The sequence below is a fragment of the Mus musculus genome, chromosome 10 (genome assembly GCF_000001635.26).
Source record: "Mus musculus strain C57BL/6J chromosome 10, GRCm38.p6 C57BL/6J".
NCBI lineage: Eukaryota > Metazoa > Chordata > Mammalia > Rodentia > Muridae > Mus > Mus musculus.
The window spans coordinates 121,891,419-121,904,891 of record NC_000076.6 but is presented as its reverse complement, the minus strand read 5'-3'; the positions used below and the strand labels follow the sequence as shown (position 1 = coordinate 121,904,891).

At 44.4% G+C, this 13,473-nt stretch overlaps 1 protein-coding gene across 4 annotated transcripts in view; it reads left to right on the top strand.

Annotated features, from left to right (window-relative positions):
- Positions 1–13,473, top strand: part of Srgap1 (SLIT-ROBO Rho GTPase activating protein 1) — a 266,921-nt gene that overhangs the window by 143,020 nt on the left and 110,428 nt on the right. For all 4 annotated transcript variants that reach the window (XR_003948581.1, XM_006513140.2, NM_001242411.1 and 1 more), the window contains exon 4: positions 8,147–8,209. Coding sequence is in view for 3 of the 4 variants with exons in the window: in XM_006513140.2 (XP_006513203.1) it covers positions 8,147–8,209 (63 nt within the window). In the remaining variant the exon portion in view is untranslated. The remainder of the gene's footprint in view (positions 1–8,146; positions 8,210–13,473) is intronic.

The following is a 13,473-nucleotide window of genomic DNA, read 5'->3' as shown; positions in this document are numbered from 1 at the left end:
GTCTTCCTTATGAATTCCTGAGCTGGCCTCCAGCCAGGGCTAGCCTCAAATCCAAAGTAATCCTCCTGCCTCAGCCTTCCATGTGTTGCTATAATATGAGTGACTGTGCCCAACTCTAGCTTTGGTTTTAAGGGAGAAGAACCATGTCTCTTGCCAGGTAGAGGGGAATCCTTAAGAAATCCTGGATGCACTCTTCCTGAGGCTGGACTCGGGCCATTAACCCCAACCCTGTTTTCTCCATTAGTGTTTTTGGAAGGAACTCTCTGACTCTGTCTTCAGAGTTCATGTGAATTAAAGGGCTCTATTAATATAAAGACATCGAAATGAGGTTTAGGAAGTTAAAAGCACACACTCTGTGGAAACATGACCTGACCTCTTTACCCAGAATTTATATCTCAGACCAACCAAGTGTGAGACACCAAAGCCCTCTGAAGCACTCATTAAATATTTAATCTGCTTTGCCTCTCTCTCTCTCACTCCCACACTGACTCAGCACAAGGTCAGGATTCCTGAGTTGGTCATCTCAATATATTTACTTTAATACTCCCTTTATGACAGCCAGAAAACTTGTGAGTCAGCCAATTAATCCAACCACACAGGTCACTTGATGGGTGACTCAGTGTGGTCACATTGCTCCTATTAATTACACCCTTTGTTCTGTCGTCTCCTTTCCTTTCTGGAATGTTCTGGGCCACATGCCTGTAGGTTTCTAGTAACAGAGATCTGGCCAGCACAGAGGTTCCTAGGCCTTGGGAAGCTGACCAGGGAAGGGAGTAAGGTTGTTCTATGCGACCCCTGAGCGCCTGTGAGAATGACTTGGCCCCTTTCAGGTTCTAATCTGCAATATCATCCCTCGTTTCATGTATTCTTCTCTCTTGCTGTGGGTGTGTCTACCATGACGTCCTTACCAGAGCCATAATGGACTTGTTCTTCATGCTTTCAGAGCTAAATAATCCTTTGTGTGTGAGTGTGGGGGGAGGAGGGAGGGAGGACAGGGTATATGAATGTATGTGTGTGTATATGTATGTGTGAATGTATGTGTGTGAATATGTGTGTGTATAAGAATGTACATGTGAGTGTGTGACTATGTGTGTGTGAATTATGTGAGTGTGTGTATGTGTCTGTGTATGTGTGTGTGTGAATGTATATGTGAGCATGGGTGTGCATGAATGTATATGTGAGTGTGAGTGTGTGTGAGAGTGTGTGAATGTATATGAGTGTATGAATGTGTGTGTATGTGTGTGAATATATATGTGTGTAAGTATGTGTGTATGAGTGTATGTGTGAGTGCACATGTGTGTGAGTATGTGTGTGTGAATGTATCTGTAAATATACGTATGTGTGTAGGTGTGTGTGAATGTATATGAATGTGTGAATATATATGTGTGTGTGTGTGAATGTATGTGTGTGTGAGTGCGTGTGTGCTGTACACACACCTTTTTTTTCCCTTTTTACGGTTACCCAATTTCAGATATTTGTCATTTTACTATAGCAACAGAAAAATAATCAAATCCAGCCTATCTGGATCCTCTGTGGATGGAGAACTCTGGAGGGCAGAGTTCAGATCTGAATCCCCGTTATTCCCCTGAGGGAAGAAGGGAAATGGAGTAAGTATGATAACTTGTGTCCAGTGTTTAATAAGGACCATCCCAATAAGCCCTGTGGCACAGAGACTAGTCAGCATCTTTTGTTTATTATTATTATTATCATCACTATCATCATCGTCGTCGTCATCGTTGTCAGTGGGAAAACAAAAACCTAAGACCTGGACACTTACTACTTTCTTTTGTAAAGTAGTACGAACGTTGGCAGTTTGATTTCAGACTCTAAATTGTAATCACCAGTTTGCCCGGGGATGGTGATTGGTGAGTTAACCATGAAGTCACTATAAAGGGAGAGTCTGATTCTTCTCTGGGGAACAACTTGCAAGAATGATTCAGAGCAGCTTGCACGGTTGCATCAGGAAGAGGGGAGAAAACAGAGCCTGGGCAGAAGAAAGAGCCTGAGAAAGCACTTTCACAGAAAAACCTAGCGGCTTCCAGGAAGAAGGAATCGCCCCTGAGGAATTGCTTCCATCTGATTGGCCAGCGGGGCACTAATGATTGATGTGGGTGGGCCCAGCCCACTGTGGGCGGTGCCACCTTTAGGCAAGTTGTATAAGTACGCTGCCCCCTCCATGGCCTCTCCCTCGGTTCCTGCCTCCAAGTTCTTGCTTGAATTCCTGCTGTTCTGCTCAGGACCAGCCCTTCCCCTTTGACTCTGCGTGGTTTCCATTGCCCCACAAGTGTCTCCCTTGTTCTTCCCTGGTTTGTCACCCAGATCCCAAGGGTGTCTCTGCCAATAAAGGGTTCTAGAGCCCTGATCTGAGAATAGCCTCAGCAAGCCTCAGTTTCTCCCTCTGTAAAATGGGTGCATGCGACGCTTCTGGATGAGCTGTAAACTGTGATAAGAAATAAGCCCACCCCCTTTGGGCCATGGTTTTATCCCAGCAACAGAAACCAAACTAGGACAGGGGCAAAGGTACTGAGGAGGCATCCATCCCGAAATGTATCTCAAGGTGAAACGGTTTCAGTTCAAGGAAACCTGATTCAGTTTTTCTTACGTCTAATGGCATACAGTCCCCCCTTCTCTCCACGTGGGCATGGCCAGCCTCTCTCTCTCTCTGCCTTTTCTCTTTCTCTCTGTCTTTCTACAATAAAGCTCTAAAACCAGAAAGAAAGAAAGAAAGAAAGAAAGAAAGAAAGAAAGAAAGAAAGAAAGAAAGAAAGAAAGAAAGAAAGAAAGAAAAACGAAAAGTTGATCAGCCAGAACAGATTATGGCTTCGAGGAGAGGGATGGGTCTCAAATGAACATCAGATTTCTGACTCAAGGAAAAAGTGTCATTGCCCTGCAGACACTCTGTGCAGCGTACAATTGTAGTAATCCTTAAAAAAACAAAACCAAAAACTCCAGTGTCGAGAGTCTTAAACTTACATTTTCATCCTTAAAAATCGCACATCCAAGAAAATGTGCTACACATGATACACACACACACACACACACACATCATCATCATCATCATCATCATCATCATCATCTAACAAGCATTAGCTAAGTTGCAGCTCTGATTACTTTCTCTCCCCCTTGGATCAGAACCCCAGAACCCTGCCAAAACACATCAGCAAACAGAGTAGCATTTCAACTCCTGTAGGCCCAGTATGGGAGGAAGTGGTCTTTCCTGTGATTTTAGGGAGCTCTGAGTAATTAGGGGGGCTCTCTATGGAAAAGTAACTTTAACTATCTACATCTCAGAGAGCAGAGAAAACATTTTAACCCTAGCAAGTATAATTTGTTAGTATTTTTTATACAAAAGTAACAGTCGTTACCTCCTTAAGATCTGTGCACACCCCCCCCTTTTTTTTTTAAACTTTGCAACTCTTGCTAAGTGTCAAGGGTCTCTTCTATTTTCAGCTTTTAGTGGAATAGAACCCAGGTGCACACACACCCTACTGAATATTGATGGCCTTCGACAGTCCGGGAGTGGTCTAAAAGCTTGTTATTGTATATGCTAACTAAACAAGAAGGACTTCAGTTTGTCAGTTTAGAATTGTGCTCTCCAACAAACTGTTCTGATTGAAGAAGTGATTTTTAAAGGTATCTGAAATATTCTTTAAAGGAATTCATTACTTCTTGTTGTGACGGTGATAAATGGGAGCAAGATGGTTTGACTGGAATGGGGGAAGGTAACATGAAGTGACCCTTGTAAGGTTTCCATGCCATGAGCCCAGCAACCTCCCCACGGCCTTCTGATGTTGTTGCAGCCCATGTATCTCTGCTTGTTAAGCAGTCAGCTCCTTATCGATCGATCCCTGCAGACTACAGGAGTGGTGGTGAACCCCATGGTGACTCATGCCTGTAATCCCACACTCAGAAGGGTGAAGGAGTGTGACCATGGGTTCAAGGCTCGTATTGACCACATAAGATTTAATCTCAAAAGGAAACAGATTATGGTAGAGGGAAAACGATGAGTTTCGAGTTTGCCTACCAGGTCAGGACAGGTTTGAATTGTACCTCAGTGAACAAATAGAAACTGTGATAGTGCACTCCAAGGGGTAGCTAAGGATCTCCCTGCTGAAAGCCATTCTCTACCGACTTTCCATGACCTCTAAGGTGACCACTAGAGCAGGTCCTTAAGGCCTTGTTTACAGATTGTACGTATCTTGCTGTAATGGCTTCAGGAGTTATCAGGTTTCTGTGTATGCTTCCTTAGTTCATTGTCACTAGCAGGAGGGCCCCCGAGGTGGAGCATAGGAAACTGAGTTGAGTCTGTGTCTGTGATGAAGGGGTAGGGCAAAACCCAGGCTGGAACACAGTATCTAAGGGACTCTCAAAGTCAAGAGCCTTCTGGATTTGCCATAAACCTGGGGACATGGGAATCAGAATCAAATCTAGCAGCTTTTATGAAGCATGAACTCCATGGAGGTCACTGGACTTGAAATCACAGGGTTGCCGTTCCTTTCATAGATGACAAACTGAGACAGAGAACTGTTGGAAACAAAAAATATTTTTAATTCCATCTCAGGGTTCCTTCCTGCTTTTGACCATTGAAGTTCCCGGATGAAAGGCGTGTACACAGACCTTATATTTTAATATACCTTAAGCAGCACAATAGCTGGGCAACTGTCTATCCTCCATGATGTTAGCATCTACCTCCCACCAAAACCCCTGGAGTTAATACTTACTAGGTTTCATCTGGACTACTCTTAACTCAATTAGTCAGCCCTCTGGTTCTCTTGGCCTGCAGCTCTACTTGCTTCTCTTTTGTATGTACCTACTCTTCCATGGTGGCTTCTGCCACTCCCAACCAACTCACCCTACTCCAACCCTACCACCCCCCCACCCCCCCCATGGATTCAAGCTTGGGAACCCTAAACCCCGCCTATGTCTCTTCTTCCCAGCTATTGGCTGCTGGCATCTTCATCTACCAATCAGAATTAACTGGGGGGTGGGGTCTCTCAAGCTACTTATAGACTCCAAATCCTGGAGGCCAACACTTAGCATTACAATCAACAATAAAAGACAAAACCAAGCCTGGCGGGCGTTAGTGGCGCATGCCTTTAAGGAGGCAGAAGCAGGCGCAGCCTGGTCTACAGAGTGAGTTCCAGGACAGCCAAGACTGCACAGAGAAACCCTGTCTCGAAAAACAAAACAAAACAACAACAACAAAAAAGACAAAACCTCAACTGAGAACCAAAGTTTCCTAGAAGTCAAAGTTTTCTGACTCTAGAGCCCTTGCTTTTAAGCATTATGACATACTGCCTCCTCAAAACACTTTTTACACACGCACACGCGCACGCACACATGCACACACGCGCGCGCGCGCGCGCGCGCGCACACACACACACACACGCACATGCACACACACGCACGCACGCACACATGCACGCACGCACACGCACGCACACACACGTTTGTGATGATTGTGAGTTGTGGGGAGGGTTTCTGTTCTCACAGCATGGAAACCTGACAAGGGTCACTTCATATTACCCTCCCCATTCCAGTCAAAATGTGTCTCCCGTTACCGTCACAACAAAAAGTAATGATGTCCTTTAAAGAGTACTCCAGATACCTAAAATGTCACTTCTTCAATCATAATAGTTGTTAAAGTACCATTCTAAACGGATAAAGTCCTTCTTATTGGTTAGCATATAAAATGAGTTTTTAGAAAACCCCTGATTGTCAAAGACCATCAAAATTCGGTAGGATGTGTGTGCACCTGGATTCTATGTGTGCTTACAGAGAGAGAGAGAGACAGAGACAGAGACAGAGAGACAGAGAGACAGAGAGAGTAGAGAGGGAGAGACAGGCCTCTCATGAAAGCTGAAATTGAAATGCAAGTTTATGCCAAATTTTTTCTACCTTGTCACCTGAAGTCTTGTAAAAATGTACAACATACAAAGCTTGTTCTAAGATGCTTAGCCAAGAGTCAGATGAAGGGCCCATGAAGGGCCCTTAGAGCCTCCAGCTAAGCCTTGACTCTGACCTTAAATATGTTGGGATGAGATTCATTGAACCAATGGGATTCTTTTTCTGTTATTGTTCAGAAATCTTAGCCAAGAAATATTTTCCTTCTGGACGTCCTACCTGAACCGTGGGTAACTGAGCAGGACTCCTCCGTGGCCTTTGATCCCATTAGAGAGTTTAAATCTATGCCCGGTTCTTTGGACGAAAATTGATATTAAAAAAACACACCAGGCCGAAGACACAGGCAATTGTAATGTATACATTCAGAGTCCCGACTCGGGGAGATTGAGTTCCTGCTCACTGCATTAGCCCATGTGTAGGCTCCCTTTGGCTCAAGAGCAACTCTCAGTCTCCATATACTCATGTGTCACAGACAGAGCAATATTTAAAATTCCTAAATCCACGTTAGAGATTGAGATACAGTCAGAGCCTGGTGTACGCAGCTCTGTCCAGTATCTGAAGGAAACTGAGTACAGATGCAGCTAATGAACTTGAATTTCTCAGCATTAATGTGTGACTCTGATGTCTCCTTCTGGTGGTATTTTACCACCAGTGTGTCTTCCTCTTATCAGTTTGGCCTTTTGTTGTTGTTAAGACCTGAACCAATAACCTTGCCAGTATAGTTGGACTCACTTTGATCTAAGTCTCAGTTTCTCAAGGGTGGCCATGTCCACTCTCTCTCCACAGTACTCAGCAGATACTCTCAGTAGCCATAGCAACTGCCTCAGTCCCCTCAGGCAGAGCAGCTCTGTTTGCCCTTGTAACCATCCAAGGCTTAAAGTAGCAGATGTACAGCTTGGTCTTCAACAACTGGAGCAGGGGCTGTCCCTGCATATGTTGCCTGCCTCTGAATTCTGTACTGGGCTGCCTATCTGGTGTCAGTGAGAGAGAATGTGCCTCTTCCTGCAATGCTCATCTGCTGGGGCAGGGGGATGATCAGCAGTGAGGAGAAGAGAAGGGGGGCAATCGGGGATGAGCTGCAAGAGGCGGGGGAACTTGGAAGAGAGAAGGGAGCTGATATTGGGATGTAAAGTGAATAAATAAATGAACAAATTATTTTCTTTAAAAAGTTTCCTATGTAACATTCAAAGCATCCAGGCTGGGTGAGATTGACAGCCTCTTTGAGTCCTAGGCTCCCACTCCCATAGGTAACATGGAAACCTATACAGCCCAGAGCTCCTGTTACCGCTCCACACAGTAGATGAAGCCATACCATGAACTCTTTCTAGGATCTAGAGATGACTACAGGATGAACTCATGGCAGAGATAAACATGTGTGAATGTAGTTCCCTTTAAAATAGCTTACAGGGCTTGCTGAAGACAGGATTCTAAACATCCCTCCATCCACTCTGGATGAGCTGAGGGAAGAAGCAATTCTGTAGTCTGGTCCTCTAAAAATAAAAATCGTGACAAGGCAGGCAGAAGTGGAAGCATGCAGACCTATAGTGGAACCGCTGCTTTGCAGCTTGGGAAGTGTTATCTTCATGAACCAGGAGAGTCCATCACCTCTAACTCTGCTGCTCGGGCGGGAGTCACCACAGAATTCCTGATTGTGTTGAGGAGGAAAACTGGTTGCTCAGATTCTCCCTTTTTAGCTCTTTTTTTTTTTCTTCCATTTATTTCCCTATCGTTACTGTTGTGTGTAGGGTGTGTATGGGGTGTGCATGTGTCTTATTGCTGGCCTCTGTCTTTTAATTGAGACAGAGGCTCAGGCTGGCCTGAAACTCACGGTTCTCTTCCCTCAGCCTGCCTAATGCCAGTATTGTTACAGGCAAGCATCACCATGCCTCACCTTCAACTCACCTAAGTGAGCATGACACTTCACCCTGTGTAAGCCACCCACTGTCTCCCGCAAGGTCTGATGTGATTTGTGGGGAAGCCATCCAGGCTGCCATTCATTTGTTCCTGAACATCCTGGGGGCGGGGGGGGGGGGGGGGGGCATCAGGCAACGCTCCTCAGTGTGAGAAAGCGCAGCTGGGCTGATGGTGTTTTGTGGTAGTAAGGACAGGACGTGTTGGACTTCTATTATGTTATGTGCATCCTTCTGTCTTAAGTTGGTAGTCTTTAAAATGTGTAAAACTTAAAGAACAAATTTCCTCACCCGTTGTTAATTTCTTTTTCTCGATTCCTTCTCCTTTGTAGAGCAAAGAGATTGCGTTCCAGCTTCACGAGGACCTCATGAAGGTTCTGAATGAGCTCTACACGGTGAGTTGACTCTCCGCCTGCTCCTGGGGGCTTCCTGCTTTCTAGTGTTGCTCGCCTTAGAACGCCCTCCAAGCCGTAGTGTTGGCGGACGCTCTTCTTGTTAAATCTGGGAGCAGGTAACTGTGTGTGCTTAGCACAATCCTCTGCTAGCCCCTCCTCATTTAGAGAGACTAGTCAGTCCTCTGAGCATGTGTGTGCTTAGCATGCACACACACAGTTAAATACTTAAGAAAACAGAGCATAGACTCCTCGGTTAGACATGTTTTACCTGTTTAGATTATATGAGATTATATGGATTCAATTCTTGAATATTTTGCTTTAAATTGTCATTCTTGAATGTGAGCAATTTAGAGAGTTGCTTTATGGTAGGACTTTGATTTCTGCCTACTTAGTTATATCTTACAGAGTTGAAGGTTGACCCTAGGGTCATCTACACACATAGAATACAGAGCTGTATCTAACTCTTGCTTTATTCTCTTCCATATGCCCTTCCCCCATTCCAATTCAGGTGTTTCTTTGATCATGATATTGCACTAAAATTTCTTTGGCATGGAGATATCTTTATATCCTTATAATAATTTGATTTATTTGATTTTCATTTTATTTAGTGAACTTTATATCATCTTAAGAAATTAAACAAGTTAAAACTACTTTATTTTTTTAAACTTTTAATATTTTTCTTCATTTAAAATTTTATTTGTTCCTAAAAGGACGTCTGTATACAGTGTAATTTGATAAGTCACATTTCTAGTGTCCCACTAATACTTGCTGATTAAAGGAGTTTGTTAGCTAATTAACCCTTTAAAAGAGTAACATTTGTATAAAATGCACTAAAGTTGTTTCTTCTTAAGATTTATTTTTGTCTTTGTACATGTTTGTATCTGTGTAAGCGCAAGTCATATGTGTAGCCATGCCTGGCAAATCCAGAAGAGTTGTCAGATTGCCTGAAACAGAAGTTACAGGAAGTTGTGAGCTGCCCAAAGTGGGGGCTGGGAACTGAACTCAGGTCCTGTGAAACAGCAGTGATCATTCTTAACTTTGGAGCCCAGCTCCTTTCTGAGACTTTTATATCCAGATGGAATAAAAGACATCTTGGAAGGACAGAGTTACATTTTGTATGAGCTTAATTGTATCTTCATAGAACACATTTGCCCCATTTTTATTTTGGATTGAAGAGGATTTCTATATGTTAATTTCTCCTTGATAAACTTTGATTACCCACAGCCTGGAAATTTTCCTGCACTGAGGCCTTCCAGTACACTCTGTACCTCATGAAATGGCATTTTAGATGACACAGGCCACTTGCCTGCCCATATTTATGTGATTTATCAATCTCTAATGACCCAAGGTTTCAACCATTTCTAGAAACTTCTTAATTTCAAGTTAAATGAGCTTTGTGCCTCTGAGAAGGGCATAGGCAGAGTGTGAGTTGTGTTTGACGGAGCTACTTTAGAGTGAAATCTGCCTTGTACTTCCTGTGGAAGTCTCCTGCCTGGGGCAGTCTGCCTAGCAATCCAACCTCACGGCTAAGAGTTCACCAAACAAGTCTACTGGTTGTCAAACAAGTCTACTGGTTGTCACAACGCGATAAACAGGAGCTTGGTACCTTTGTGTTGTCTGAGACACAGGAGTCAAACTTTGTCACCAGAGATGAAATCTCTCCAGTCTCTCCCAGGTCCTTCCTTCTGTCCGCTGAGCTTGGGTATTTGGCAGGCCCTGGGAGTTGGATGGAGTCAGCTGACTCATGTCCTCGGGACTGTGATCGGCACTAGTGTAAAATCTAAAGCAGCCAGGTCCTGGGAAAGGTTTCTAGAGATTGGATGACCCTGTCAGTCATTCAACCCCTCAGAGTCAGTGCAGCAATCAAGAGAGAAAGGGAAAGGGCAATGGTGGGGATCGTTGTGAGCTCCTAGAAAGAAGAAAATTCACTTCAGAGAGCATGCTCAGTGGAGACCACAGACCACCTTCAGTGAGAACTTCCCCACTCCCCACACCCACCTCACACATTCATGCATACTACACCACATACACACACACACAGTGCACACACACTACACCACACACACACACAACACATACATACACATTCACCCACAGAACACAACACACACACATACACACTCACCATCCCACCACATACCACACACACTCTCAAAGGAGATGTCTCTTCCTACTATCAGAGACACACTAATTCTGACCTATCCAAATGAAATCCTTACATCTTACATATGCAGTTTGCATGAAGAAAGCACGAACGTGTGGGACAGTTAACAATGGAACAGGGGTTGAAGCAGCACGGTTTGGTTTAACCGCTGACTAGGATTTTGATTAGGAGCAAGTAACCCTCTGGTTGTATCACATGTAGAATTTTTTACAGCTGATGATGTCATAACGGTCACTAAATCGAGGGTATTAACTGTATTGCCTTGGGGAACATAGATGCTGTTTGATTTTCCAGTCAGACAAATATTCATCCCTCGTTTGCTCACAGACCCCTGAAACCACCTGAGAGTTCAGGAGGTGACCATATGGGAAATATATTAACTTATTTATGAGCAGACTATTTTAAATTATAGTCATAGTAGGTGACAGTCTTACGCATGGACTTTCTGCTCTAAAATGTTCCCCTGGCGCATATTATTCGGACATTCCAGAAGGCTTTGGCCCATAGCAGGCAGGTGCTTAGGCAAACAATAGAAAGCGACGATTTGTAATCGCTCATATATTAGAACCAAATCTGACACGTCTAGGTTGTATGGTGATGTCATAACACACAACATAATGCTTTGACCAATGGATAAGATACATAGAGCACAAAGCCCTAGGGTGCTAAACGGGGCAGGGGGGATCATGGCATAGGACTGACATTTACTCATCAAGATGAGCCATCGTGGGAGGAGAGGATTTAAAGGTGTGCAAGCTAGCTCCTTTTCTGTGTTTGCCCCATCTTGCTTTTGTTTGCCAAAAAATGTGGACTCAAAATGAACTCAAGCCTCTAGTTGGATTTTTTTTTTTTTTAGACTACCACAAGGGACAAGCCAAAGCACTTAAGCTGAGTTTGGCCTTGAATGACAGAGATGCCAGAAGTAATGGCACAAACACATTAGAAGTTTACGCTCTCTCCTGAGAGTGTGAAGACTGTCAGCACCGAGCTGCTATCCAGAAAAAGCCTCAGGCTGTTTGTTGTTCAGGGAAACCCAATTGCAGCACCCATCCTTGGAGTCTAGATAGTTACAGGAACTCTGGCCATGGCTGGAAACAGTAGAGAAAGGGAAGAGCAGGCCCCCTGTCTGTCAGGCAGACCCCAGGAAACACCTCATTATGCTTTCTCATGTATCTCAAGGGCCAGAACTCAGAATGATCCCAGAGAGCTGCGAGGGCACCTAGAAATTGCAGTCTTTTGCTGGCCAGTTCATTGCTAACTGTTGTTTGTTGTTTGTTTCATAGGAGTTTAGGAAGTTACTCATAGTCGTACTTCCCAGAGTAGCTAATAGTTATTGCATACTTACTGTGTATGCGCTTGTTATTATGCTAACACATTATGTGATCTCTGCACAGCATCACCAGGAGGTGGTTAACTCATTATCCTTATTATTATTATTGGGGAACCTAAGGGCATAGCAAGGCTTGCCCTGGCTTGCCCAGTCTGTAGTAAAGTGAAAACTCAAACCACATCTGGCTCCAGAGCCTGGGGCCTTTCCTGACACTTTGTTTCTGTTGGTATAGTTTTAGGGACACATTCTGAAAACAGATCTCTAAATGTTACTGTCTCCCACAAATGAAGATACATTAAGTCAGTTTTCACCTGCCTGTTTGTACATTTTTTAAGAATCAATGGCATTGACTAAATTAAATTTAAAAAGCAAGGGAAAAAAGAAACCTTCACCTGCCTGTAGCCTGAAGCCTGTACTGCTTATCAGTACTCAACCAAATAAATAGCTCATGGGGAGGACCTAGTGGGCCAAAGGTAAAGGGGATCCAAGATCTTCAGACTCCAGTTCTGAGTCTCAGCTGCTGGCGTTCATGCTGAGCTGAGCATTTGAAATAGAGCTCCACAGAAGAACCAACAGAGTAGATAGTGGGGTTAAGAACCCAGCAATAGAATGGGTGGTGCACACCTTTAATCCCAGTACTCTGGAGACAGTATTTCTAAGTTCGAGGCCAGCCTGGTCTACAACTCAAATTCAAAGACAGCCAAGGCTATGTAGACAAAACCTGTCAAGAAAAATCCAAAAGGAGGAGGAGGAGGAGGAAGAAGAAGAAAAGGAAGAAACCAGCGATGGCATGCTAAAATGTAAAATGGCTGGCCATCAGCAAATCTGTATTTGTATGTCAGCTCTGGTCATCGCTATCTGTATAGTCCTGGGAGATCGCCTCACCTCTCTGAACATCTATTTTAAACATGGTTTCTCCAGAGAAACTCAACCAACGGACCAGTGAGGCTGCCCATGTGAGTAAGGTTGTATGCATGTGTGAGTGAAGAATGTATATGCATGTATCCGTGCAAAGTGATTTTATGACAAGGTCTCACATAGCCCAGGCTAGTTTCAACCTCACTCTATAGGAAAGGCTAACCTTGAACACCTAATAGGAAGCAGGAATGTGGTCGCCTCCCAAGTACTGGGATAACAGGTGTGTGGCACATGCCCTGCCTCGTTGTCTCAGTTGTGGAGGATACAACCATCACAAGACCTTGAGCTAGGGAACAAAGACTCCAGAGCAGCAATGGTACAGCTTCTAGTCTGAGTCCTAAAGCCTGAGAAAACCTGGAGGGCTGGCCCTGTAAGTCCCAATCAGATTCCACACGTGAGAGTCCAGCGTCCCAGCCACAGGCCACCACACATCACCGGAAGTCAGCGTTTCCTGGCTGTTAAGGGCAGTACAGGCCGTGGATGGATTGCATGAGGAGTGACGGGGAAAGCAATCTGTTTTACACAGGCTTAAGTGGCAATCCCATCTAGAAACACCCTCTGAGACAGACCTATGGCAATGTTTAACAAATTAACCAGGCAGCCCATGGCCTTGTCAGGATGACGTTTAAAATTAGCTACCATACATCTGATAAAGCCTCAGAAAAGGGGAGGGATGGCTCCTCCACCACACCCTGCCACCTCTGCCTCAGTTCCTCATCTACACGGGCAATCATAACAGTAGCCAACTCTTCCACTTACTAGAAAGAGTGAACGGTGCAAAGACTAACTGTTCATTGGAGACTTTTTGACTGTTTTCCCCACGAGGCACTGTTCCTCGCCCTGAGAGGGAGC